General features: G+C 40.5%; 1 protein-coding gene across 5 annotated transcripts in view; it reads left to right on the top strand.

Moving 5' to 3' along the window:
* The window catches only part of KIAA1549 (KIAA1549 ortholog), a 164,704-nt gene that overhangs the window by 97,863 nt on the left and 42,291 nt on the right, over positions 1–24,550 (top strand). For all 5 annotated transcript variants that reach the window (XM_052789778.1, XM_052789774.1, XM_052789773.1 and 2 more), the window contains exons 7-10: positions 5,113–5,172; positions 8,353–8,498; positions 15,236–15,413; positions 17,645–17,829. In XM_052789778.1, coding sequence (XP_052645738.1) covers positions 5,113–5,172; positions 8,353–8,498; positions 15,236–15,413; positions 17,645–17,829 — 569 coding nt within the window. The remainder of the gene's footprint in view (positions 1–5,112; positions 5,173–8,352; positions 8,499–15,235; positions 15,414–17,644; positions 17,830–24,550) is intronic.

Genomic DNA, 24,550 nt, shown 5'->3' with positions numbered 1-24,550 from the left:
CTGGCGATTTTAAACAAGTATGCTAACAGCGTGGTAATTTCATTCCTGCAAATTCAGCACAGGCCTCCAGACTTCAAACACAGAATTATTCTTCCTCCCCTCAAATCCACCAAATCTCCCAAACAATACCAAACCTCAAATCCTCAGGCAGACCCTTAGTGTAGGAAGGCAGTTACTCATCAGTGGTGACTAAGTCCATCATGATACATCATGATACACACTCTATTCCCAGATTCTCCTACTTGGAGCTCTTGAAAAATGCTGTTTCTTTGGTGTACATCCCCAGTAGTGGAGATGATGACAGCTGAACAAGCTATGTATGCACCCTTGCCTTCAAAGACTCCACCTAACTGTTGCCATAGTTTATTGAATGAATGTTGGCAACAGAGCATTGCATTTGCCTCAGAGATTTTAGCCAGAGCTTCTTGTTGTTGGTGTCTCTTGGTTTGTTTGATAGAGAAATTTTGAAGATGACCTTCAAATTTGTCTAGACTGAATTTTCAAAACATTTAATGTTGTATTAAAATAAATAAAATAAAATACATGTAATAAATCAAATGAAAATAAATATATTAAATTTCAATTTAGTAATTAAGAATTTTTGGGAACAGTGAGATCTTCCCAAAGTTTGCAGTGTAGAAAACATGAAGATTTGGTGGATATGGTGCCCTAAATCAAGGAGCATCTTGTCAGCATTTGACTTGCTTGTTGCTAGAGGAACTCAAATTTACTATAGATTGAGCCCACTGCAGGACAGCTCATTTTGATTTGAACTTGTCTAGTTTGGTCTCAATTGCACTTTGGTGGCTTTGTAGGCACTGTTTTGGAGTACCAGACATGATGCCAGTTGGTAAGTCAGCAAAGTGGGAACACAGTTTCTCAGCTTGTTAGAGCTATGGGTCCGCCAGTCAGCAAGCACAATAATGAATGTAGTTCATACGCTTCTATAAGTGAGGCAACCACACTCGGTTCTTTTTAGCTGTTTCTACAGGTTTTTTGCACTGTTCCTGTGACCGTATTTTGAGCCAAAGGATTTTAGATCTTCAGTATTCAGAGCCAGAAATCATGTCCAAAGGCTCAGCAGCATTGGACAGATCCTTCTTGAGACATCTTACTCAGCAGTCTGTTGAGGACGACCAACGGCCAGATCCTCAAAGTTACTTTGGCAGGAAGATGCCTAAACTTTTTTTGTTTTGTAGGCCCTGAACTCTCTGCATTCATGTTCTCCCTTGGTCTACAGAGCAGTTGTAGCAGGGAAGGTGTTGTGAAGATCTTTCTTAGGTAGCTGCTTTGCTCTGTGCAAATTAATATGCAACCCTCTGCTTTTCAGTGTGAATTTTTGGGGGAATTTTGGATATTTACATACTGACATATAAATAATTTATGTATGTTATTGTTTATATGTAAATATGAAATGTTCCATGCCATACTGTTCTATGCCATTTGTGCCTTAGATATCAGGCATGCTAACAGTTAATACTCTTGGTGGTGACTTTTTCTTTTTCCCCTTGAGGGCTCTGTATATAATTTTGTAAGTTTTATAGTCTGCATCTGAAGAAAAAGAAATGATTTGTAGGTGAGCTGAGCTATTAGGGGGCTGAAGTTGATTCATACTAAGGAAAAGCTACTTGTGTAGTATCACTGTATCTCAATACTGTTAAGTGAAGTGAGACCTTGCCGTCGATATCCCAAATATAAGCCTCGTTTGAATGAATGTATTTGCTCCCTGCCACTTGTTCACTTCACATTGCCTTTTACACACAGTCCTTTTACTGTTTTGTTTGGGGTTTTTTTTCACATAACTAATATGTACTATTTATACTTTTAACTGCAGTACATCATTAACAACAGGAGTTTTTTGCCAGCTTTTTTCCACTCATTTAAGCGTCAGGGTCAGTAGTGAAAGTTGTTAATTTGACAGAATGGACTGTTCTGTGCAGGAACAGGGCTGTTGGAGTGGCCAAGCTTGGAAACTTCCAGACTTTTTTCTTTCCCCCACAGACTTCTAGGTGACTTCAGCAACATGCTTATATTCAGATGCTCAGTTTATATCTTCCTGCATGTTTATTTTGCATTGTCCATCTTACATCTCGCATTTTAGATTTGTAAACTGGTTAGATGGTCATGAACTACATGTCAGCAGAAAGAAAACCAAGTCTAGTCACGTTTTTTGGGTGGTAGTTCATTAAACACAATAAGAAAGAATATATTTGGTATCTCTTTATGACTGGAAGATTTCTCTGAGGAGAGGCAAAGGCTAGCTGTGGACTAGATGAGGAATATTGGCCTTCATGAACTTACCCCCTGAATAAATCTTTGTTTTTATTATTACTTTAAATAGAGAGAGTTGTCTTGGGACTTGGTATTTTTTCAGTGCCAAAAGTAGCACTTTGATGGGTGGCACCTATTTTAGATATCTTGGAGATGTTGCAAGGCCAATAGGATAATATAAAATTGTACAATACAGTCCAAAGACTGCAGAAATATTTGGCAGGTTTTTTTCTGGGTGGATTTTGGATCAGACTTTTAACAGATACAGTGTGTTACTATTGCCCACACCCCAATATTTGCATGGAATCTTATTTTTCAGTTGATGCCTTCTCATTCCAAATACTGCATTCCATCCATGCTTTCTATTACTGGTTCCTCCATTTATCAGAAATAAGAACAATCAATATGATACCGGTTCTATCCTGCATGGTCCCACACGTCTCTGTATGAGAGGGTCAGAGAGATCCTTGTTGGAGCATCTGGCGAAGGCCATGTTGTCCGAGTGGTGTGCTCCAGACTGCTGTCAAGAGGTTTCTGGGTGACTAGGTGACCCTTTGCCTTTTCAGTCAACATTGAATCAATGCTGTTACGTGGTATGTTTCTTCAGGGCTGCATGTTAGAATCTTCTCATGATGCTAGCATCTACTTCATTAATGCATCTAGTCATTAGCAGACCAGCTGCAATCTAACTAATAATTGCATTTTGTCTATCCAGCTTCCCCCTTAGAATAACAATCAGTCTGTGCTGCTTTTAATCGTTAGTTCCAGGGGGCATTAGGAATCTTGCAAATATGATCTTGATGCAGTGCTGAGACTCCAACTGAGCTCAGGATCTGGCCACTGGTGAGACACTTGAGTGACCTGTGGAATAAGAGTTGGAGCCTGGACTTTGACTTCTGAGCATGATCTCAGTTGCAGAAGCATCCATCATTTCATGAATTCTTCGTCAGAACCTAACCTTAGTTGCCAGTGATCATGGCACATCTTCCTTTTCAATTTCAAGATTTTCTGCTCAAGTTGTTTTATTTTTAAATTTCATTAATTCCGTGAAAAGTTTAAGTGAATAGTCATCCAGCAATTTGCATGAATTAAATCATTTTCAAGTGCTGATTAGAAAAGTGTGAAGAGCACATTAAGTATTGAGGCAAAACATGATTTTGGTTTAAAAGAAGAAAAAACTCCCAACTGCTAGCAGTTCAAAGCTTTATGGTCATTGGAAGGTTTTTGATTTTCTTATCTTGCTCTTTCCATGCTTTGGAGAAACAACAGATGCAGTTTAGTTTATGCTTTTTTGTTCAGGTTGTATTTCTAAATTGAAGTAAACAACTGCATGACCAGAGTAAATAGAACTCCAATCTAAAAGCTACAATCAGAAGAATTGTGCAGCAGGATGCTAAAAATAAATGTGTTTGTTTAAATGGACTGTGAGGTGTTTCTTGTGTGTCTGAGAGTTTGGGAAATTTGATGCATCCTGATCAGTGTACAGAGGGCCGATGTTTCCTGTTCAGAATAAAGGACCATATTCTGATACTCTTCTGAATAGTAGATCACAAAGTACCTCCCAGGTGGTTCTTTTGAAGCTAGTGATGCTATTATTGAAATAAAGGTGGAATAACCAAATTTTCATTTTCCATAGGACTATTTATAAATCTATGAAAAGAAAAGGTACAATGTAACTACTGCTTCTTTTGCTCTTGCCTTAACAAAAAATTGTAGTTTTTTAAGGGGCAAAAGAATCAGTTTATAGGTACACTGACAGAGGTCAGCTACTCTACAAATTATTGCATAATTAAATTGCAAAAATAGTAACTTTCTGTTTCTCTGAAACATACAATACTGGTAAACTATGCTACAACTGAAGACATCTTTACTCTAAATTGATCTAGCGTGGACCAGGTCATTTAATTGTCATGTGCCACATTCTTTCTATCCATGAAATGGTTTAAAAATTAACCTTTGTATAATGCTTAGCAAACTGCATCTGGATTAAATATTTTGAGAAAGTTAAGACCATTCCTTTTACTTATTGCCATAGTGAAGCTTAAGACTTCCCTTGAGGAAACTGTTGGCCCAGCCCCCATCTTCACTTGTCTCCCAACATGTCTTTACTGCTCTCCAGTGGAAACCTTGGGAAAAATCTTATCCCTACTGAAGTCAGTAGAAGTAGACTTTATTTACTTCACTGGGGCAAAGATTTCACTCTGGAGCAGAGCTTTTCTGGAAAAATTGAGAAATTAAGAAAGCTTGGAGCCACCAAGCCAAACATAAAAGCCATGAGATTTGTCTACAGCAATGTTTCTACATACATTTATTTGTGATTTTTGTAAAAAAAATAAATTATCAAGATGGTGTTTTTTAAATCCTACCCCCTGCACAAGTCTGGAACACAAATCAGGTATATTTAGTTTTCTGCTCTACATTTAGTGTTTCCATGTAGTTTCTGCCTCAGAGAAGGTCTTATTTTCATTGAGACACTCATGAGTTGCCTCATTGCCCTTTGAGCAGAAGTGTGATCCTGCAGCTAGCTCAGTAAGAGCCACAATTCAGACAGTGAGCTTTTAAATTTCTAGAAGCAATGACCTTGGTACAGCAGCTTGAAATCTTTCAGGTAATAAATCTCACTGCTTCAGTTAGCTTCTTTTTGTTCAGAGATAAACTGGGGAGTGTATGTTCGGAGCACTTTCCTTACTGTTGTGTCTGCATAGCCTCAGGAGTAGTAATACATCTGTGTAAATAAGATGTTTACTGACGGTATAAATTATGAAGTGGCTTCTTTTTTTGTGTATGTTGTTGAGAATACTGTTCTTATGGATGTTTTTCCTCCATTCTGTTTTTCCTCAGCCTTTCATTATCCTAAGCTTAATGTGTCTCAGTTGATGAAATCTTCCTGGGTGAGAACAGGTACGTACAGTCTCTGTGAGTAAGAGTGCAATTATTTTTGTTAGAAGGATAACTAGCCTACATAAATATCGATAGCTTAGGGGTGCTGCATTTTTATGAGGTAATAACGTGCCTTGAGCTGAATAAATTCTAAAACCAAAGGCCTAGTGACCTGGAATATCTGGGAAATGTAATTCCTGTGTTTAGAATGAACTACTGCAGTTCCTTGATAATGCATACAAAGTAGTTTTTGTCTATAAAGCAGTTCACTCTTAGTGAGACAACTTACAGTGTGAGGTATAAAGTGTCTACTCTGCATGCTGTCAATATACCACATTGATTTTTAGGGTTTTATTTTATTTTAAATGAAAACGAAAATTTTATTTGTGCGGCACTTCCTACCAAAACATGCCAGGAATAAAACAATGAAAATAGATACATTCCGAGTATATGAGTTTCATCTCATTTCATTGATCTCTTCTGATTCATTCACAGCAGATCCCTCCCACCCAAGTCTTCTGGGTGTTTTATTCTATAATTTACAGATACACTTGAGCTGTCACATTTAGATGCTCAAAGGCTGTTGAGGTTGCCTGCATGCTGTAGGTCCTTCCTGCTTCTTTTAAGCAGAAAGCCTGAACGGTGACCAGGCTGTGCCTACCAAAATTGCTGTTAGGGTACAGATGCCCCACTGGATACACTTTTGTCTTCCCACAAAGTTCCCTTAGATCCCACAGTAAGAGGAGGGTTTTTCCAGCTCAGAAATCATAGAATCATAGAATCATTTCGGTTGGAAAAGACCTTCGAGATCATCAAGTCCAACCATTAACCATGCCCCCTAAACCATGCCCTGGCGTACCCTTTCCACTCGCTTTTTGAATACCTCCAGGGATGGTGACTCAACCACTTCCCTGGGCAGCCTGTTCCAATGCCTGACAACCCTCTCAGTAAAAAAATTTTTCCTAATATCTAACCTAAATCTCCCTTGCCTCAACTTGAGGCCATTTCCTCTTGTCCTATCTCCAGCCACCTGACAGAAGAGACCAGCACCCACCTCACTACAACCCCCTTTCAGGTAGTTGTAGAGAGCGATCAGGTCTCCCCTCAGCCTCCTCTTTTCTAGACTGAACAACCCCAGATCCCTCAGCCGCTCCTCATAAGACTTGTGCTCCAGGCCCCTCACCAACTCGGTTGCCCTTCTCTGGACACGCTCAAGCAGCTCAATGTCTTTCCTGTAGTGAGGGGCCCAAAACTGAACACAGGACTCGAGGTGCGGCTTCACCAGTGCCGAGTACAGGGGAACAACCACCTCCCTGTTCCTGCTGGCCATGCTGTTCCTGATACAGGCCAGGATGTGATTGGCCTTCTTGGCCACCTGGGCACACTGCTGGCTCATATCCAGCCGGCTGTCAACCAGCACCCCCAGGTCTTTCTCTGCCGGGCAGCTTTCCAGCCACTCTTCCCCAAGCTTGTAGCGCTGCATGGGGGTTGCCGTGACCGAAGTGCAGGACCCGGCACTTGGCCGTGTTAAACTTCATACAATTGGCCTCAGCCCATCGATCCAGCCTGTCCAGATCTCTTTGTAGAGCCTCCCTACCCTCAAGCAGATCGACCCTGCCTCCCAACTTGGTGTCGTCTGCAAACTTGCTGAGGGTGCACTCAATCCCCTCATCATGTCCCTTTGGGTTTTTCTAAAGTTCCTGACTGTAAGATTTTGAAAGCCAATTGCAGCACCTTTTTTGCTGTGGAGGAATTTTTTGTAATCCCAGTTCTTGCAGGCAGCCTGGGAAGAGCTAGTATACTTTGGATGGGTCAGTTCTTTCAGTGTGCATATTGTATTGTAAGGGTAATGAATCATGACACAGGAAAATGATAGAATTTATGCACGTAAAGGTTTTTAATATTAGATTACCCAGATAAATGTTGGGATATGCAGTGTTCTCTGTAGCTGTCCCTCTCAGTTGTAGAATAGAGTTCATGCTATTAAGCATAATTCATTGATACTGAAATTCAATACACAGGCAAGAACTGTCTTCTACTTGCTGCATATAATAGCCTTAGGCCACTGTCTGTCTATTTTGCTATTTAATTCTGAGATACTTAGTCTATGATTGAATTAGAAGACAGATGCTGTCGATCTCTGTGAGAAATCATGAAAATGTTTCCTTTTTCTGACATCTGCGGTGAAAATTTTTAAATGCAAAAAGTGCTTTTAATATTTTTGTTTTAAAAATTAAAAAATAAAATTGTATTTAATGGATTTTATGTAATTGGATGGCTTTTTATTAAGCACCATGCTTAAAAAAAATAAACATGAAAACACTGAAAAAGGGACTTTGAAAAATATAAACCATTTTAGTGGAGAGACAGAGGAATGAAAACTGAATTATTTTACTGCAGTCATCAGTGAGTTGGTTTACTATCCTTTAGGGTTGTTTAATTAGGTCATTCGAATGACTATTGCTCCATTCACTCCACTTTTCTTTTACTGGATGGTATCTTGTTAGTAAAGGTCCACGCTTTTTTCATGTTTCCTATGTGTTGTTCCTCAGGGATTCCTCTCGGCATTAGCTGCCCCAGTGACCTGGAGTACCTGGGGTTGGAAAGTGAAGTGGGCAGGGCTACTAATGGGGTTTTTTGTGCTATGATTGGCATACTTGTTGGCAATCTTTGTTATCTAGGGCAGGTGTACTTGGAATACACAGCTTCATTCATGTGCTGCTGTTCTCCTGCTTTTTCTCCTTGATTGTGAGCCCTTGTCCTGCCCACTTCCACCTCTGTATTGCTTCTGAACACAACATTTTAACTGAAAGTATTTGCAGCAGTCAATTTAGACTGAATTTTCTCTTTTATTTGTTTTTAAACAATTCATTGAATGCTCAGAATTTTATATTTTTTTAGAATTGAAACTTTTTTTCAATATCCTGGGTTTGTCTAGCCTGGCTGAGGTTCCAAAAATGCCCTCTGCCCTAATTTTTTTTTTTTTTAATTCTTTTAACCCTTTTCTCACCCAACGTTCTTCCTTTCCAACATGTAACCTCCAGCTGAACTGGGCAGTATTCCCATATGAATACAACTGGTCTTGAATTGTCCCTGAGCTGTCACAGGATGACTCAAAGCTGGTAATTGAAGTTGCAGGAAAGACAATGAAAAGTTTTACTAATTAATTTGTGTTCTTGGGTTACTTTCTCTGCAATGTAGTTCTCTTGGGTGTCGTTGACCAGCGAATTCAGGAGGAAGTGTTTCAAGCTGAGATGGAACGGAAACTAGCTCACCTGTTAAACGAGGCTTTGGTCAGAGGGCGGATATGGAGACGGGCCAGTTTTGCAGGCAGCAACATTGTGCAGGTATTAAGAGTTCAAAGTCAGAGGAAGAAATACAGGGTAATAAATTACTGAGTAAGTTAATATTGTCTAGATTTTGAGTTGAGAAAGATAACTCAAATGCACATATCATGTTTAGCTAGTTGATGATGCTTGTGTTTTGTACCTAAAATATGGTTCTTTTGGATGCCTTGTTGTCTTTTAAGCTAAACATAACAAATGGAAACAACTGAGTATTTTAAGCGGCTACTAAAAAATTCAGATGACTTCTTAAAAACAATACTGAAACTTATTTTACCAACATCCTATTTTAGAAACTTGCTATCTTGTCTGACTTATATGAGGTGCCTAGCAGAAGGAGACGGGATGGTCATCTGAGTCAAAGTATTACTCTGCTGGAACAGCTACTTCGCAGCTCTCTGTGGTGGTTTGGTGGTGGTGTAGAGATGTGAAATAGAATCATGTGCACCTTGATGCAGCAGTAGGGTAGCATATTCTACCCCTTAACTGCCTATTTGTCACAGTACTCCTGGTCACAGGAATGGCTTTCAAATAAGAATGATTAATCATGTCAAATTTTGTACACATGGCAGCTTCTGCTATCTGGATTCCAGTGCTGCTTTATAGTTTTGTCACAGGTGGAATTATTCACATAATGTCCAAGAAGACTTGGATATTTCATTTTAAGTTTTAATTTCTCACGTGTTCTTTCTAGTCAGTTCTACTAACTGAAATCTGAAATACTTTCTAATGGCTCATCATCTTAAAAATTACTTTTCCCAGCTAATTCATCGACAGTTGGTTTACCTTGCAGATGCCCTTCTAGTAGTTCAGACCTATTATCTTTATTTAATTTAATCCTACAGTTTTTGCTACCACTTAAATTTCCAGATGTTGGGATTTTCTTACTTTTGTTTTCCTGTCTCAGAAACATCTGTTTCAGTAATAGAGATTTTACTTTATTTTTATTTTTTGCAGCTTTGAATTGCGGTAAATAGATGTCTGCTTCAGATCTTCTATTCCCAACACCTCTTATTGCACTTTGTTCTTTATGCCTCAGTCCTCCCTCTGCATAAAAATTAAACAAATATTCCTTATGTTGCTAGCAAAGAAACCACAGCCTATAAAATGTGTATGTGTAGATTACGGTTTTATGTTTTTACATAATAAAGCTCAGGTAACTTATTTTTGCATGCACAAAATTACAAGCAGGTCCTTTTTAGCCAAACAATAGTATTTCAGAAAATGAAAATGTAGCGTTTTTCTTAGGACTTTGTATTACTCACTGGGACATAAGATGAGGTCTGCAGCTCATGTTCCGAACAGCAGCGCTGCTCATTTATGCCACTTAATTAGTGCAAAGAGTCTGCAACCTGCTGTCTTTGGGCAGTGGAGGATTCTCTTAGTTACAGTCAACACATCACGCCATCCCACATAACACAGGGCTTCTCCAGGTCCTCACAGCCCATGCTGTTAGATGGGGTTAACATCCTGTAATAAAGGAGATGCGTAAGGAGGAAGGCTGGAGGAGATGCCTTGCTGCTAGGTGTCTGTGATAGGTGTCCTGCTTTCCTGCATGAGAACGGTAAGTACCGTCATGTACTATAGGTTCTTGGTAGCCTGCTTCGGCAGGATGTTCAGGTGTATGGTAGGTGAGATAGCCTTAGAGGCCGTTGTGTGCAGCTGGAGTGATGCACCTGGTAGTGAGCTCCTGAGTGGAGGACAATTTCTTTCAAGGATGCTCCCCTGTCAGTTGAAGACCTGGTCCATAGCCATTTGCAATAAACTTTTTAGTTTTACTGCTGCTAATTCTATTCCTCATAGCCAGGTTTATAAGCTGTGTTTGAAGTGTGTTGTATATATGCATCTGTTTATGTCTTCAGGGAGAGCTGTTAATGTTCTTTTGTGCTTTATATTCACATTTTCCTGTATATATTTCTTGCACACAAACCAGTGGCTGCTATGTTAGTGGGCCACAATGAACTCAAAATAAGAACAGAGGCTGCCAGCCACACCGAAATGTTGGATACTTTTATTACCGGGACATGCGCATGTCCATGAAAGACTAGACACACATTTCACTTGTGTTGAGCCCCTATAGACTGGAGTTTTTCCTGAGGTAAGATATTTATAGTGTATTGAAATGTGACATTTCTAAGCTCTGTGGAAAATCAGGACTGTGGGTCAGAAGGTGAAGCAATTAGTTGTGAATGTTACTGCAGGCATATTAGTTTCCTTTCACATACTAAGAAAATAGAAGTGATACCTTGTGAGTTTTAGATTTCATTTCTGAAGGCATGTGTTAGGATCTAAGAATGTTAAAAATTACTCTTTAAATCTAGACACTTTGAATAAGAGCTACCTAGGGTGCCCAAATAGCATGCTTTCCCCTCTCATTTGCCTATCTGTGCTGTAACAGGTGGCACTCCATGATTAAAAAAAAAAAAAGAAAAAAAAGCCTATAACCATTAACTACAAAAAACCTCTGAAGCCTCATGCCTGACTGTTATACATGAGATAGTTCCATTCATTTTTGTGATGTTCATGTTTATGTTTCACGGAGCAAGTCATATATATATATTTTAATATGTATCTGCTGTTGCTGCAAATTTGAAGGCACATATTTAACGTGGTTTGCATTGCATCTGCAGAGGCTAGACCCTATGCTATATTTTGTCAGTAGTTTACCATAATAACTCAATTACTGTTAATTTTTTTTAGGAATTAAATGGCTTAATTGTAGTTTAAAAATACACCAGGAGCTAATACAAAAATATTAATTTTCCTTCATTTCAGCGTGCTTGGTCTTTTAAACCTAATAGAAAGTGAAAAGGTGATCCTACTAAGTGGCAAAAAGAACGATGTTCTGATTTAAAGAACACGTTAGGCGATGCTTTAGTTGTAATGTGTGTGAGGAAGTAGTAGCTATGAGGGGACGTAATGACTGAATTGAGCTTTTCATTAAGGCAGAGGTTCATTCTCTTGGTTTTCTACCGAGAGTTTATGCGTCTCTCCCAAGCGTGTAATCTGAGTAAAGGCCCAGTCTCGCTGTGAGTTTTTAGGTTTTTAAATAGAGCCTTTGGGGACTGCTGCTGCTTCACCTTTTCCTCAGAGGCATTTTGCCTCTCCGATGGCCACCCCAGGCAGAGGCCAGCCCCTCCGTCAGGTTGCCTACAGCCTGTTCGTACCTCTGTTCTGGCAAGCCGCTTTCTTGGCTGGCCAAGCCTCTGCAAGCCAGCAGAGGAAATGTCCTTAGCGTCGCCTTCAGCGCCCTGGCCCTCTCGGTTCACTCGCCAGTGTTCCCAGCTCAGCGCGAGGAGGGTCTGCCGCAGCGGGTGAGCACTCGGTGCGACGGCAGCACGTGCTGCCCTGCCCAGCCCCAGCCGGAGCACTTCAGGAGGAAGATGGCTGCCTGCAAGTGGCACCCCCATTTCCCGTCCCGACAGGTTCCTGTGAGAGCTTTCTCAGACCCAGGGCAGGTTACGTGCAATGCCCGTTTCACATATGCTTTGTGTTGTGTTGTCTGCTGAACTGTTCGGACCACAATACAGCTTGATTTAATGGCCTGGACATTAAAATCCTACTTTTAATAAGGTGGAAAGCAGAATCTTTTTTGATTTTTTTTTTTTACCTCGGGATGAACGTAGTAAAAAACCGAAAATAATCCTTGTACGTGCATTTTGGAGACTGTGTGTGTGCGTGTTTGCTTGTTCCTAAGTAATGCTCCTTCCTTTGAAACCCTCAACCAGTTCACCCAGGAATTCCTTACTCCTGAGGGGCTGCTGACTGGGACATCCCACTGGCCGACTGACACTCTGCAAATGCCTTGTGAGCTTGCCCACCACCTGGATTTCCCTGCTTTAAATCATGAACTAGATTTGGTTACCAAGGCAACTCTGTTCACTGACCTATGATATTCTCTTGAAAACACTTTTAAAATTAAATTTGCTGACACCTGAACACAGTTAAGCCTTTACTCTGTGGAGGTTAAATGCCCATCTAGTATCAACAAAGATGGTATCATTTATGTACACAGAAGTTGAATTAGTATTTTTCTTTTTTTTTCTCATTTTCTGCCTCCCATGTATTGAAATTCTACCTGTCTCCATTCTGACTGTTCTCACCCATCCCTGTTCCTCAGCACAGGGAGCCATACACTGTTGTTTTTAATTCTGTGCTAAAAATTGTATTGTTTCAGTTGCAGCAACTTGCACTGGAATCTGTCCTCCTTCCCCTCTGCTCTTTCTAAAGGCAGCTGTGGAGAAGTTCCTTTTTTATCCCATTCAGTCAGCTTCTGACTGTTACCCTGTGTGTATAACACATATAATTACAGTACTTCTTGGATACTCCACAATGCCACAAAATATATGTCAATTCAATTTAAGAATCTTCTACATTTCTCTGATTCTGTAGCTTTGCTACGCACAGGGAGGTTTCATAAAATTAAATGAAGAACCCATTGACTTTCAGTCCCATGTGGCCTTTCAACTCCTTCGTTCTCTGTGTGAGTTAAGTGCTACTTAGGAAGGGTTGATCTGTGCTGAAAGCAGATAACAGTCCAAACACCCTGCTGCTCTGTGCACTGAGGCCAGGCTGTGGTGAAGGCAGCCCAGCTGAAGCAGAAATAGAAAGCTGTGGATATTTATTAACTAATGATATATCTGGGTTCTGTGAAACCAGAGTCAGCCTTACAGCTGCTGAGTATGTGTGTTGAAACCTTATTTACTGATACTCTTTTGTTACCTTCAGTCAGGGATTGGTTGCCCCTTAGCTGGTAGAGGAGTGAATAGCATTCAGGATGAGAAGCGGCGTTGGTTAATGGTTCCTCTTAGCCGGTCTTGCTGTGTTTCAGAGATTTGCACATTTTTCTGCTCTGTTTTTAGGTGTTTTGTTTCTTACATCAAATGTGACTGACATTGAACATTATTCTTTGCTTTCCGTTGATTTGGCCTAAAAGACTTTCATGACAACTATGCTTTCTCTTTTCCTTTTTTTTTTGTTTGTTTGGTTGGTTGGTTGGGTTTTTTCCACTTTTATTATATACCTTGCTGTTACCACTTTTTTTAGGACATGTTGAGTTGATGTCCCCAAAGACCAGAACATCATCCCTGTTGAGCTAGAACATTGCACTGCTTGCTTTCAACATGACTGTGCTGTTGGAAACTAGGAAAGAAAACAATATAAAGCTTTGCTTTTGTAAGCCTCAGACATGCAATCATTTGTGTGTTTGCTCTACTATAAGCCTATGGGCAGTGTTTGAGATTCTAATTTATTAAATATGTACTTCATAGTAAAGGATAACTCTAAAGGAAGCAAAATATATTGCTCTATTTGTGGCAATTCCTTCCAGAGCTTTTCAAATTCTCTTTTATATGATAGACTACCTCCTACTATTTGTTTGGCCCAGTTCTAGGTTGAGCTCACCATTACATGTAAATGGTTAAACAGAGGAGGGTTGTTATACATAAGATTTAATTTTACAGGAATTCAAAATTGTTATGTGATTCTCATATGCAATGTCGATGTTTGCTGGTTAGAGAGTATCTACAGGGCTTCCTCATAGCATGCATTCTTTTGATTATTAACATCTTTAGAAGTAGGAAGAATTGCTTCCCACTGTCAAATAAGTTCCTTTCTGAAAAAAGGTGGATGCCAGGGCGAGCTGTTTGGAGGATGAAGGTGACTGTGCAGATGCTTTTGTTGAGGAAGAGCAAACAGTTCTATTTGAAGCTAACAGAATATTTGCCTGTGTAGCTGCTTAACGTTTGGATAAACTGGAACAGAGGTGTGTGTTATGAATAGCAAAGCAGAGTCAAAGTAGGTATTTAGAGAAGGGAAAAGTGCAATCACACTAACCTTTTCAGTAGCTCCTACTAACCAACAAATGCTAAAGGCAGTAGAGGCTTCCAGGGTGGCATGGTGTTGGCATCTTCAGCGTGAAAGCAATTCTCTTACTTCAATACCGGGTCTGTATGTTGTCATGAAGCAAACAGGAAAAAAAAAATATGGAAACTTCAGGTTTGCCATAAAAGTTTATTGTACAAGGGATCGCTTCCCTGGAAATTTTCTTTTCAGTTACAAAATACGTGTTTCCATAAATTTCCCAGGGTCCTGGTGCACTTGGGTAGTGCTTGTGTAATTAGACACCGATACATTATTCCAGCAATGTTGTCATCCCCTGAAAGACTTCCACTCAGAATCTTTTCTGTAAGTATTAGGTGAAAATATCCTGATTTTTAGTTTGGAAGCAAATTATTATTACTGAATATTCACTCTGCGTACCTATGCTTGCCTAACGTTGACTTAAGCTCTTCTAGCGTAAGCGAACTAGTCTGTGTGCATGTTGCCTTTGCTGCATACAGTATTTTGGAGCACTACACATGGCACGTCTTCCCATCAGACTCCTCTGGATATTGACAATTTCCAAACTGTATCAGTTCACAGCAGTTACACTGTTAGTATAATATGATATTCTTTGGTGTCACAGATAGAGGGATTTTCTTTAACAGCAATTGTATTTCTACGTCATAGTACAAGGTGGAATCTTCTTTATGCACTAGGGGTTGCACACAGTGACAATTAAGGCAGATACTGATGCCATCTTGGCAAAGCTGTTCCAAATGTTTCTTTTTAGAGAAGTGTCCTTAAGGTCCAGGCCCTATGAAGGGAACGGGGAGAGAGGGTAGGGACTGAAAGACCAAACGTATGGGAGCCCCAAATAAATACAACTTAAATGTAAAAGCTTTCCAACTTCTTTTCAGATTGTGAACGTGTCACGGTTAGTTGGTGTTGATAATCCTGTGGAGCTGATCTATTTTGTGGAGGATCAAGATGGAGAGAGACTCAGTGCTCTGAAGTGCTCAGACCTGATGAACAGAGTTGATATCCAGCGGGCTGCAATCATCCTTGGATACCGCATTGAAGGCACCGTTGCACAGCGTAAGCCCTATCATATCCACACTGATGCCACCAAAGAGAAATAGGAGGGGTGACATTAGCTTTGGAGATTATGGCACTGCACAGTGCCGACTGTTGCAGTGTTTTGTTCTCGGGATGCTGTAATTTTGACACTCTTGAGGAAATAAATTTTAGCAGTCTTGCAGTGAGCTATGTGGTGTTGCTTTCCTTCTTGAAGACTCTGCTGAACTTGGAATTGCAACAGGGTCCTTAAGTGCAAGCCTCACTGCATTCACTTTAGTGCTTGTGCTAGAAAAACACTGTGCTAACTAGATACCTTCTTGCCATTTGCATCTCTTTCTGCTAGTCCAATATTTCTTTACAGCTTATCTTGCCCAGGAGCTTGCACAAATACCACGATTGTGGGATGGGAGGGTGTTAGTGTGAAATGGGTGTTACCTTTAGCTGCATAATGGCAATGAAGTTGATAACAAAAGTCACTATTTTTTGTTTCTCTGAATTACCGTTTCTTTGAGTCAGAGATGTAGGCTAATGCTAGTTGGGGCATTTTGAAGGGTATAAGCAAAAAGAAACAGTTTATTTCTTCCATTGAATATGATTGATCTTATTTTTATTTGTTTGCCCATCTGTAATATATTAAGTAATGTGATCTTTATTAAAAGATAATAAAAAAGTAATATGATCTTTTACTAGAGACACATCAGAATAAATATGACAGGTCATATAAAGTCATATAATTACTTTATTCAGGAAGCTTGGTATATAAATAATTTGCAGTAAGGAGGAGACAGAAGACCTACTAAAAATTCCATGTTATGATTAGGAAAGAAACTTGAAAGTATTTTAAAAGAGTAACAGACATGTATATCATCTGCAAAACACCTCATTGATATGAATGCTTCATTACCTTTTCTGTTTTCTGTGCAATATAGAGACATGAATTACACTCTACCACAGGGTATTTTGCCAATAGAACAAGCATGCATCTGATTTTTAAAATTCTCTGCAGAAAGAAAAGAAAGAAAATAGTGGCAATTGCACCATCTGGATGTGTTTCTAAATTTTGTCCCTCATTAAAACAGTGGTTTAAAGATAGGTCAGTAGCTCATATACGTCTGCTTAATATCTGTTAATGGACTGTAACATTGGCTAGACAGAAATGCAGAAAGTTGCAAGAATAAATACCCTTTACAAAAATGGTGGGTGTTGAACAAACTTCATGAAGTGTTTATAGCTTATTTTGCATGTTGAAACTTGTTATCTTTGACACATCATTAGAAAGTTCTTTTAAGAGGCATAGAATCATAGAAATTGTTTAAATGTTTCTTCTTATTGGAAGAAACTAGACAAAAAGTTACTTTTATAACAGAAAATGTAATGTCATAAATAAGCTGTCAGATGTATAACATATAAGAATTACAATATGTTCCTTTAATCTCTAGGTTCATCATTAGAATGGCTACTAATAAAATGATATATAAAAATAAGATTGCATAGAAATACTCTTTTTAACTTGAAAACATCATTTGAAGAAAGTGTATCAGTTGGACTAGAAATGTATTACTGCTGGGGTTTTTAATCATACATATAACCACTATGCAAAATAGAGCAAATGAAAGTTTGGTCAATTCTTCCAGTTCACTTTTTACAAGCATGACTGGTTTGATTACACTGTCCAGTAGTTTTGTCTTCTGTTTGCAGCTAAAGGATCTCACACACTGCCAACAAAACAGAGAAAGGAAAAAAAGTAATTAAAAACGTGGAACTATACACCTTGGGAGGAGGGTCTTACTGATTTCAAATTGATTGTGATTATTGATGGGGAAGGTAACAAAATATATGATGTGTAACTAAAGAGAATAGGCAGCTGATAATACTGCTTAAAGCAGGAAACAGGCAGTAATGTTGGAAAGTCCTCACCTTTGTTAGTGGTAAGTCATTTTTCTGGACCCATTTCACTACATCAGCTCAGGTTTGGGTTACAGAATGATGTGGCAGAAGTGTGTTTTCATTAGGTTTTTAAGCACAGGTCTTCAGAAGGTAGGCCAGGACAATCGATCACCTGCCCCATGCTTCCTGAGCATGACATACCTAAACTTATAACTGGTATGACATTTCCTGTGATGTGCAGCTGGTTTCTGATAAATTTGTTAACTAGCATTTACAAGAACATAAAAATACATAACCTTGAAGTGTCCTCAGTTTAAAATATATAACCACATAATACTGCTGTCTTCCTCTTAACTTCACAGCTGTGGAGAAGCTGAAGGAGTCCACCTCAGAGTCACAGAATAGCAACCTATGGATTATTGTTGGTGTGGCAGTCCCAGTTGCTGTAGTGCTCCTGATTGTTATTATTTTATACTGGAAACTTTGTCGAACAGACAAACTGGAGTTTCAGCCAGACACGATGAGCAACATCCAGCAGCGACAAAAGGTAAAAGAGGAAGCTGTGCTGAGAGGAGCTTGAGTATTCTGAGCATAAATGAATGTGAGAGTCTGGGGAACACCTAGAATCCTTAAACAGCATGTGGAAACACAGTTTCAGAGCCTTCCAGTTTAAAAAGAAAAAGGAAAAAAGTCAAATGATAGTTGAAGTCAAGAATCCCATACTGTTTTATTTATTCTCCTAGGTATATGATGCTGCATTAGATAGAACCTACTGAAACGCGGGCACTGAGGCTGAAAGGAACCTTTCTTTATCACTTCATTTCAAGGCCTTGGCTAGTACTGAATAAGAGGAAATGTATTGACTGTTAAATCACTGACCTTGTTTTCTGTAGGGGGCTGAATTTTTCTTTGGAGAGCTTCCGCTAAACTAATTTGACAGCTAAACTGCACCATCCGTTATACCTCATGCTGAAAGTAGAATTTGCTAGAGCCTATCCTTGCTGCTCCGTGTTCTGCCGGCGCTCTTGAGTTGCCGTTGTGAGAGCCTGTTGCAGGACTAGAACTTTAATTAGTGGATCTCCATAAGACTGCACGGGTGAGCGTGTTGGCCAGAGTGTTGGAGGACTGAGTTAGGATGGTGAGAAATTCAGTAGTCTGTGTTTTTCCTGCCCAAGACTGTAAATTAAAAAATATGTGATTCAGGATTTTCACAAAGGATGTATTCAGTAAAAAGAATGGAGAAGTGACTAAAGGGTTACAAATCCTACTTTTCCTTTTTACAGCTGGAGAGAACTGGTCTGTGTGTCGGAGATGCTTTTTACTGACTATAACTTCAGAGGTTTTATTAAAAGCAAAATAATCTGCCTGTGCTAATCCTGTGGTACTGTAGTCATGCTCTTCTACTGTCGCCTCGTGTTCAGTCGTACAGTTTTCTCTGTAACAAGCCTTGTCTGTACACCATACTCTCTTTCAAGGTAATTAATGATGTGAAAGATGAGAGAAGCAGAAAGTGGTTGCACTTCCAAAGCAGTCAGAACAAATCAATAGTAACTTCCGCTTGTCTTGTTGCTGCAGATTGACTGTCAGAATCGAGGTCGGCAACAAGTGGTACCCTTTGATGAACTTCACCCCCTGGTACCTTGTCTCACCTGTGCTGTGGTAATATGTAACGCAGATTTTGATTGAAGAAGTTCCCCACAGTAGTTTCGGCTAATTTGAGAAGGGTCATACAAAAAAGGCAGGAGAGGATCATTACCCTTGGTACACTATTTCATCACATACCTTTTCGGTACCTCTCTGCTGTCGCAAGCTTTTTGTAAGAAAGCTGTTGGGTTGGGTTGGCTGTAAGGCCAGAAACATCTTTCATAGTTTTACTTTCTTTTGGGAGAATGGCTCTGTTGTTTTTCTCCACCGCTTCCACAGTATTCCTCATCTTAATCATTAGTGAGTTGGAAGCCTTGAACTTGTTTGTATGCAAGTCTCATTTCAGTTCGCCTAGGGAGCCTGTCACTTTGCCTTCTTTAGGGAAGTCACTGTAAGCAAACTAGAAAGAACCAGTAAGGACATCTAGTCAAATCCTTGTGCCAGTGGATGGCTCGTACTTTAATACTAAATGAGGTAAAGCAATAAAAAGTGTCTTAAATTTTTATCACTTAGCACATCAAGCAACTGGCAGAATCTACTTTGAAAACCATTTTCCTCCTTTGCCCAAGATCCAGAATAAAAGTAGTACTCTGGCTTCCTTAGTAGCAGGCTGTCTTTGGGATTTCTTCATGTCTTCAAACAGTGGGTTGAAATTCCAGGTCAGAATTGGGCATATTTAACAAGCACTGAAGACCCCCAGTCAGTCACAACAGCATACAAATGATTAGGGACATTTGGTCTGGTCCTGCCCTTTTAAATTTTTTGTGGTTTTTATACATTTTATTACAGTAAATGCAAAGAAATGATCAAAGGAATGAAATCTTGTGGTCAGGGGTTTAGGTCTGTAAATAAACTCAGTTTAAAAATGGACTCAGGCTCCCCCTTCCTCAATCCACCTGCAATTATTTCCATTCCCTCTTTACAGAGCTTGAGTTTGGTACCAAAGGAAAGTGAAGGGCTGCACTGCATCTCTAAATGGAAGGGTATTTAGGTTAAAGATCTGGGGTTTTCTCTTGGAATCAATATTTCATTGGTAAAAGCCATAAAGATGCATTTATAGTGCTAGCTCTTCTCACTTCCATTAATCTTTAAAAAAATTTTCTTTTAATGTAAATATAGAAATGGAATGTATAAATATCAAAGTATTTCATTAACATATGCGTGGCATATCCACACTGGAAATAGAAGATAATTCTTTTCAACCATGTAGTAAGTCTACAATGTGTTTTGTACTTGAAAACGTGTGTTGGTTGGAAGATAAGAAACTGAGACACCCTTTTCTTGTTCAGATGAAATAGGATAGCGTACTGCACTGCTGGATCTCCAGAGGTATCACCAGTCTTTTTTTCAGTGTGTTTAATTAGCCATTTTAACATAGCAGACCAGTGGGCAGCATAATAATCTGTTAGAATTCACAGTAGCAGCTGATAGCAAATTATGTCACCTGTGACTTAAAAGCCTGGAACAAGGTTGGGAATGGGGTGAAGGGAAAGCCTGTTTGCTTCATGCTGCTGAGGAAAGACTTTGCCACTAAAAGGCTGGTTCCTTGAAACATCAAGAGAGAGAACTTCTGTAAATGTACGGTAATGCAGATTATGTAACAAAGACATATGTTTTGCAGGAGCTTTTTATTCTTAGTTTAGAGTCTCTCTTACAAATTTGCATTCTCTTCAGAGAGATGCTTTAAAGATGCTACAAATTTTCCTGGATTCTATAGCCCATGTGTCATTCTAGTACCATCTTTTGTTTCTTCCTTCCTTTCGCTTAATCACTTAATTCTGGTTTTGAACTCCTGCTTTTTCCTGAAATACTTTGTTATGCACTCAGACAATATAATTATTTAAGTTTTAATCTTCTATATGTAAAGGTTTCATTTTACAGAGTAGATATGATTTCTGTGTTCCTGTGACCACTATTAAAAGTTAAGCTGCATGCCCTCACAGTCTACCTTCTGAGGAAGCAAACCATCACTATTATCTGTTGGTAATAAGACCCTACATGCCTTTCGAGTGTGCCCTGAGGTATGGCTGCCCAGGTACACCTCGGTGAGATAAAGATTGGCAGGTCGTGGCATTACGCAACAATTCAGCCATACTGGCCAGTGTATCATACCAGCACAGCTAACCTGCTTTGGTCCCTTATCTGCTCTATGGACACCCTTTTAGAGTGTTTCGGTCATAGTCCCTCACTTGGGATGGTCAATAATAGTGTATTTCCCACTTCAGCAGGCATAGCTGTGTTGAAAAATACTCAGATCCTGTGATTACAAACCCTTAGAAGTACCCAAGATTGCATCTATATTTATGTGCCATAGCAGCCCTGAAGCTGGGCTTGAGTCCAGATTTCCTGCTTGTCCCCACCCTCAAGGCCAGGTTACGCTCAAAGACCTTGTGCCCAAGTCACAGAAGGCAAAGGCAGGGACTGGGAGAATGAAGAGCCGCCCACCGCAGGAGAAGATCAGGTTTGAGACCACCTAAGGAACCTGAAGGTGCACAAGTCCATGGGATCTGATGAGATGCATCCGCAGGTCCTGAGGGAACTGGCAGATGGAGTGGCTAAGCCACCATCCATCATATTTGAGAAGTCGTGGCAGTCCGGTGAAGTTCCCACTGACTGGAAAAGGGGAAACATAACCCCCATTTTTAAAAGGGGAAAAAAGGAAGATCCGGGGAACTACAGGCCAGTGAGTCTCACCTCTGTGCCCGGCAAGATCATGGAGCGGATCCTCCTGGAGACTATGGTAAGGCACATGGAAAATAAGGAAGTGATTGGTGACAGCCAACATGGCTTCACTAAGGGCAAATTGTGCCTGACAAACTTGGTTGCCTTCTGCGACGGGGTCACAGCGTTAGTGGATAAGGGAGGAGCAACGGACGTCATCTACCTGGACTCGTGTAAAGCATTTGACACTGTCCTGCACAACATCCTTGTCTCTAAATTGGAGAGACATGGATTTGACAGATGGACCACTCGGTGGATAAGGAATTGGCTGGGCGGTCGCACTGTGAAAGAGTTGCGATCAACAGCTTGATGTCCAAGTGGAGAGCACTGATGAGTGGTGTTCCTCAGGGGTCTGTATTGGGACCGGTGCTGTTTAACATCTTTGTCGGCAACATGGACGGTGGGATTGAGTGCACCCTGAGCGAGTTTGCCAATGACACCAAGCTGTGTGGTGCGGTCGACACGCTGAAGGGAAGGGATGCCATCCAGAGGGACCTTGAGAGGTGGGCTCATGTGAACCTCATGAAGTTCAACAGAGCCAAGTGCAAGGTCCTGCACATGGGTCAGAGCAATCCCAAGCAAAAATACAGGCTGAGCAATGAGTGGATTGGGATCAGCCCTGAGGAGAAGGACTTGGGGGTGTTGGCTGATGAGAAGCTCAACGTGACCTGGCAACGTGCACTTGCAGCCCAGAAAGGCAACCGTATCCTGGGCTGCATCAAGAGAAGTGTGGCCAGCAGGTTGAGGGAGGTGATTCTCCCCCTCTACTCCACTCTGGTGAGACCCCACGTGGAGTACTGTGTTCAGTTCTGGGGTCCCCAACATAAGAAGGACATGGAACTGTTGGATCGAGTCCAGAGGATTGCCACAAAAATTAATCAGAGGGCTGGAGCACCTCTCCTATGAAGACAAGCTGAGACAGTTGGGGTTGTTCAGCCTGGAGAAGAGAATGCTCCAGGGAGACCTTAGAGCAGCCTTCCAGTACCTAAAGGTGGCCTACAGGAAAGCTTGGAGAGGGACTTTTTACAAGGGCATGTAGTGATAGGACAAGGGGTGATGGCTTTAAACTGAAAGAGGGTAGATTTAGATTAGATGTATGGAAGTTTTTTACTGTGAGGGTGGTGCAGCAGTGGAACAGGTTGCCCAGAGAGGTTGTGGCTGCCCCATCCCTGGCAGTGTTCCAGGCCAGGTTGGATGGGGCCTTGAGCAACCTGGTCTAGTGGAAGGTATCCCTGCCCATGGCAGGGGGCTTGGAACTAGATGATCTTTAAGGTCCCTTCCAACCCAAACCATTCTATGAGTCTATGATAGTATAAGTAATAGCAAAGATAATGTTTGTTCTAAGCTGGTGACATGGGCAGTGTAGACTGTATTCAGCGAAGGGCTGTTCTGCAGATTGGATGTACCATGCCACTTTACCAGTTTGTTCTCTCCATCTGCCTTCTAGTTTCATCACAGGATTGGTGTTTTGCAGAGAGGATGGCATAAGGTTCTTCTTAAAAAGACTCATAATATTATCTTCTGCAAAGAATATGTAGAGAAGGCCTGAACTCAAACAATACTAAGGGATGTTTTACTTCTGGTTAGTCTCCGAAGTCTGGTACTTCAGTGACTATAAGCAGAAATACATAGCAAAGAAAACTTTTGTGGGAGCTGATGCTAGCAAAACCAGGTTTGAAGATGAAGTAATAATAATAATAAAAAAATATCTCGAAGAGACTCTGATTAGCTAATCCATTGCTCTGCCTCAAAGCAGGATTAACAATGCCTGAAAAATATTAGGTTACCTTTTTCATTCTGGAGATTAGAGGGGAAAACATGCTTAGATCAAAGTTATTTGGACCCTTTTTAAACTGGGTATTAAGGAAGCAGGTCAGAGCACTGAATTTCTGAGCAAGATTCATTGGTCTGTGCAAGGATAATTCTTTTCAAGAGATGGAATGAAGGTATTTAAAGGGCACATCAAGTATTCATGACTTGTTCTGTAATCCATAGCATCCTACTGGAAATTCACCTTGATGTGATCTAGGTTGTTGCACTAGATAAAGGTGTCTTTGCTTTTGGAAGTAAAAGATGCATAAGTAGCACTTTTACATTACAGGATTTTCTCTCTTGCTATTGCCTTATATCCACCGCAACATTGTCCCAACCCAAGCTTTTTTTTCTTGCAAAGGAGCTGTGCCTTTTGTGGGCAATTGAATTTTTGCCATGGGTTATTTTTCTTTTTCATGAAAAAAATGGATAAATGTCTTTAATGCCCTAATTGTCATTCTGCTCTGTACTGGACTACTGACATTTTTGTGTGAAAACACTGTCAACCCCTTTCCTCTTCCACAGAGAGTAAAAAAAACATTCTACATATTATCTGTAATGGAAACAGAGTTGGCAATATTATTTCTTTCTCTATGGACATCCAAAAATTAAAATGGAACCTAGTTCACTAGGGATTTCACTTTCCCTGCTGTGTACAAGTGTTGGAGAAAAAGTCAAATCCCTTGCTAGGACTTTTCAGAGGTAGTTTCAGCTCTAAACAGTTACTCAGGGAAAGGCTCCCTGCCCTAATGACAGGAATCTGACATCTGTGGACAACCTCATTGATAGTTTAGGTGGTCATGGATGTTCTCCTGCAAATGCTGGGCATGCTGAAGTCAATGCCTTTGAGTGCTAAGTTTGAGTGGCCTGCTCAGTTCCTAGTTCTTCCAAGGGCACATCCTAAAACCCTAGGGGGAAAAGCCTACTTCTCCAGCCAGAACTCGCTCCTCTCTGGAGCCCCCTGCGTGCCACTATGGTTCTTAAAGGCTGCACATGTCTCTCTGCCTCAGTGTCCCTCCTGTGTGTTTACGTGTGGGAGAAGTGGGGTGGGTCGGTCCCCACGAAGCTTTAGACAATGCATACAGTACCGC

Source organism: Harpia harpyja, chromosome 6, assembly GCF_026419915.1.
Source record: "Harpia harpyja isolate bHarHar1 chromosome 6, bHarHar1 primary haplotype, whole genome shotgun sequence".
Taxonomy (NCBI): Eukaryota; Metazoa; Chordata; class Aves; order Accipitriformes; family Accipitridae; genus Harpia; species Harpia harpyja.
Note: the sequence above shows the minus strand (reverse complement) of the source record. Positions and strands in the feature narration are given on the sequence as shown.